This window comes from Alligator sinensis, unplaced genomic scaffold (genome assembly GCF_000455745.1).
Source record: "Alligator sinensis unplaced genomic scaffold, ASM45574v1 scaffold499_1, whole genome shotgun sequence".
NCBI lineage: Eukaryota > Metazoa > Chordata > Crocodylia > Alligatoridae > Alligator > Alligator sinensis.
Genome location: NW_005841864.1, coordinates 102,632 through 106,972, shown reverse-complemented (window position 1 = coordinate 106,972; position 4,341 = coordinate 102,632). Strand labels below are relative to the sequence as shown.

Here is a 4,341-nt window from a genome sequence, read left to right as displayed (position 1 = left end):
CAGGAATGGGAAAAAGTATGAATATGAAGTCAGTTGACTCCCTCAACTCTTCCTGAATAGAAATGTCATGCTGTTATTTTTATGGGTAATATGGTTGGCTTTAAACTTTGGGTGGAGCAGGAATAAAAGCAGGGTATGTTGCTTGTGCCCTCCCACCCCTGCTCTGACCCAGTAGCCTCTACTCAACCCTCTATGTGGCTGCTGGAGGGAAGAGATGGAAAAGAAGAAAAAAACATTTTACATTGTCTCTGTGCCTCTATTCTGGGCAGATAAATCAGCTTCCCTGCTTAAAACATAGACCCCAATTTGGAAAGATGCATGTGACATGTGAGTAAATACAGTCTCTTGACATGCTGTCTTGCCAGTCATTCTTATTGTTTATCTTCTTTGGATTTCTCCATGAGTTCTCTAACCAAAAGTTCTCCAGATAAATAAAACCTTAAAGTATGGGTTCCTATATCAGAAGATCGTTCTAGAAATCCTTTTAGAGTATGTACAGCCATTCGGGGAGGTTATATCTGGTTCAAAATGGCCATGTAAGTCAGAATGGGAGTGGGGTAAGCATGGGCTGTGAGAAGGGTTGGGAGGATTGGGGGAGGCAAGTGGGGTCCATGGGTGGTCTTGGGAGAATCAGGGAGGTTGGTGGAGTCCAGGAGAGTTTGTGGGGGCTAGCGGGATCTGCTGGGGGCCTTGGGAGGATTGAGGTGGGGTTGATAGGATTGGAGAGGCTTTTGGATCCTGCCAATCCACTTCTGGACATCCCCAGCTCCTCCAACCCACCCCCACCCCTGATGCTGCTGACCTGCCCCTGATGCTAGAAACCATTCTCTGGGTCAGCGTTACTAGTGTCTGCTGGTCCTAGGAGCCTGACTGAAGTAAATTGGGGCAGAGGGGAGCAAAAATCAGGGGGGCTGGTAGCTCTTAAGGGGGGATATGGTGGGATAAGGGGTCTCTCTCCCCCTGGGACCAGGGGCTATTTTTCACCCCTTGAACCTCCCACCAACCTTGCCTCCCCTGATCCCACCCACTCTTCCCCCAGCCCCAGCTTACTTCCATTGGCTCCTGGTACCGTTGAATGCCAGTAAAACTGACACCTAGGGCAGTTTGCGGGTTCAAGAAATATGGTGGGACATTGTCCATTTGAGGGTGAGAGGAGGGATCAGGGGACTAGAAGTAGCCCAGTGTGAGAGCAGGGGTAGGAAAGTTGCAACTCCAGAGATGGGGCCAGTGGCTGGGCTTTCCCAGCTACGGGGCTGTGCTGAGAACTGTATAGACGTTCAGTTACATTCTTGCTGGACCCAATCTAAGTTAGACTACCCCTGAGATCCAGCTAACTTATGGTAGGTCAAGTATTTTTTTAGACCAATTTAACCTTCCTGAATTTCTGTACGTTTTGCACTTAACTAGGGATACAAGTGTTAAGGCCGCACGTGGGCAAACTGATTTGGATCGGGTGGCCATTTTTGTTGCAATTTAACCTCTCCAAACGTATGCATCTAGCCTTGAAATTAGAGAGCTTTCAGTAGCTTTCTTATGAAGAGTTTGTGTGTGTGTGCAGCTATTTGTAATTTGTGATTTTTTTCAAATTGACATTGAAACCCAGAATAATTTTTGTGTATAGATAGCTATTTATTCTCTTGTCACAGGTCATTCTTAGCCCCATTTCAGGAGATGCCCACAACTGTCCCCCTCCTCCTCCAAGGCTGAGGACTTTGCCCAGGGTGTGCCAGTGTTCCTGCTGGGCCCTAAGCTGGAGGTTCTTGGCTAGACGGTCTTACCCCTCTGATTAGGGTCAGACCGATTGCCATATTGGAGGTCAGGAGGGAATTTCACCCCATGGTCAGATTGGTCTGGACTATGGGGGTTCTTGCCTTCCTCTGTAGCAGGGGGGCTATGACCCTCTATTTGGAAGCATACGTTAACAACATTTCATATAAGTAGGACATTGACTGCCATGGTTCCCCTGCTTTACCTATATCCTATGGCAAATTAGGTTGTTAGGTCTGTGTTGTGTCAAGGTTGATGGTAGCCTTATGTAGAATTTAGATTATGGTTTGGATAGGAATGATCCTGCCTTAGGCAGGGGTTTGGACTAGATACCCTCTGAGGTCCCTTCTAGCCCTACTTCTCTGTGATTCTATGAACATTCCATGACAGAAGTTTGACCATTAGGAAAGAAAAAGCACTAAAATGCTTATCATGCTTCCGTTGGCATACTACAGAAGTTATGTACACATTCGTGGCGACCATTGTTGGTGTAAGAGCTGTGCCAATATATTCACAGATTCATAGAATGTAGGCTGGAAGGGACCTCGGAAGATCATCAGGTTCAGCCCCCCTGCACCAAGCAAGAAAGGCAACTGGGGTCAAGTGACCCCAGCAAGGTGACCATCCAGTCTCCTCTTGAAGGTCTTCAGGGTAGGCAATTGCACCACCTCTGGAGGGAGCTTATTCCACAGTCTGGACATCCTAGCTGTGAAGAAGTTTTTCCTAATGTTGAGCCTGAAACGGTCTTCCAGGAGTTTGTGGCCATTGTTCCTGGTTTTTCCCAAGGGTGCCCTGGTGAACAGTTGTTCACTGAGCCCTTGATGTATGCCCCTGATGTAGCAGTAAGCCGCTACCAAGTCCCCTCTCAGCCTTCTCTTTTTCAGGCTGAAGAGTCCCAGGTCCCTCAGCCTTTCCTCGTGTGGCTTGCCATGCAAGTTTCAGATCATACGGGTGGCCTTTCTCTGGACTGTCTCGAGCTTTTCCATGACCTTGTTGAAGTGAGGTGCCCTTTCTTAAATATGATAAGAAAGGAAGTGATAAAGGAAAGGGGTGAGAAAAATGCACTGGACTGGTAGTTTTTTTCCTCTTCTTCCCACCAGTGCTACTTGGCCAGATGGTGTTCGTCGCCTTGCAAAATCCTATTTGAAAGATCCCATGATTGTGTATGTTGGAACTCTTGATTTGACGGTAGGTTATTTTTTACATAGTAATTCTTAATACCAAATTATTCTTCATTTCATTAAACTTATTGTTCAAAAATACTTAGATAATACTTTAAATAGATAACTTTATCTGGCCTTTTACAAAATGCCCATAGTGTAGATAGAAAATAGCAGTATTTTTCAATGAGGAATAGCTCTCCTGTAAAGCTCAGAATATATTTTATGACCTGTAAACAGTGAAGGATTTTGAATGAACACTGGCATATCAGCTTTTCTTAGGACAATACCCTTGATTCTTGCTTCAATAATAGTGATGAGAAATGTTTTCAAGCCACTTCATGCTGGAATTTGCTTATTACTGAATTTCTCCAAAAGTGGTTGGGTAAATGTTTCATCCAAAGCCTATGTAGTAGTCAAGGATCCATGCATAATGTACTGAACAATGTATACTTTTTTGGTTTGCTGTAATGTCCTTGCAGAATGGAAGTCTTCGTGTTATTTTACATATATATAAAAACACACAGACGCACGTCATTTTGGTCGCAGAGATAACCTCTAAGAAAAAAAACGTACCATGTTCTGAAGATTGAAGTCTTATAAATTGTAAGAGGTGTAACTTGCCCCACTTGGTGAAGTGTAGACTTAGAAGCCTAACTGTGTAAATATCAATACAGACTTCTTGACTTCCGATCACTATAGCAGAAGCTTAAAACTGGAGTGTTTTTACATGTTTGGCAAGAATAGCAGACTAGGTTGTAATGATATAGGCAGCTAGTTACAGTCAACATATGAGGTGGAGAATGAGGAAGAGATTCAAATTAGTAGTGCACCAGTAAAGATTTTTTGGGCTAATACCAGTGGCCTATTATTAACCAGCCATATTGTCCAATACCAATCCGATTGCTGATAGGCAGCCTGGCAGCTTGGAGAGCAGTGTCCGGCTGGTAAGTCTGTTTTGGGGAAGGGGTATGGGGGAGCGAAAAAGTATGAGGACACAGATTGAGGCCCTTGCGGTGAGGGAGTGGGGCTAGAGCAGGGGCAGGCGCTGCACAACTGGGGCGGGGCTTGGGAAGGAGCTGCAGGTGACTTGTCTGGGGGTGTGGGGGAGCTGCAGAGAGGGGAGGTGGCTCCAACCACTGTGTGCACCCCTGGGAGAGGTCTGGGAGCATGTGTCCCCCCGGAGCCGTACGTGGGGCAAGGGCAGGCTGCCACTGCAGGCTTGGGGCCGAGGGTTGCACTCTTCCTGGTGGGGGCCCGGGGCCCAGGCTGTGCTTGGGCTGGGCAGGGCAGCGGTGCTGTGAGGGGGGGATTACAGCAACCCCAAAATTCACCATAACCCCCTTATACCTCCCTCCCAATGCTGCCACCACCCACCCTGCCCCTGCCTGCCCCAAATCCAGCTCCCGCCCCC

The 4,341-nt window shown here is 46.9% G+C and overlaps 1 protein-coding gene across 1 annotated transcript in view; it reads left to right on the top strand.

Annotated features, from left to right (window-relative positions):
* Positions 1-4,341, top strand: part of DDX43 (DEAD-box helicase 43) — a 55,443-nt gene that overhangs the window by 29,547 nt on the left and 21,555 nt on the right. The window contains exon 11 of the mRNA XM_025191180.1: positions 2,868-2,955. Coding sequence (XP_025046965.1) covers positions 2,868-2,955 — 88 coding nt within the window. The remainder of the gene's footprint in view (positions 1-2,867; positions 2,956-4,341) is intronic.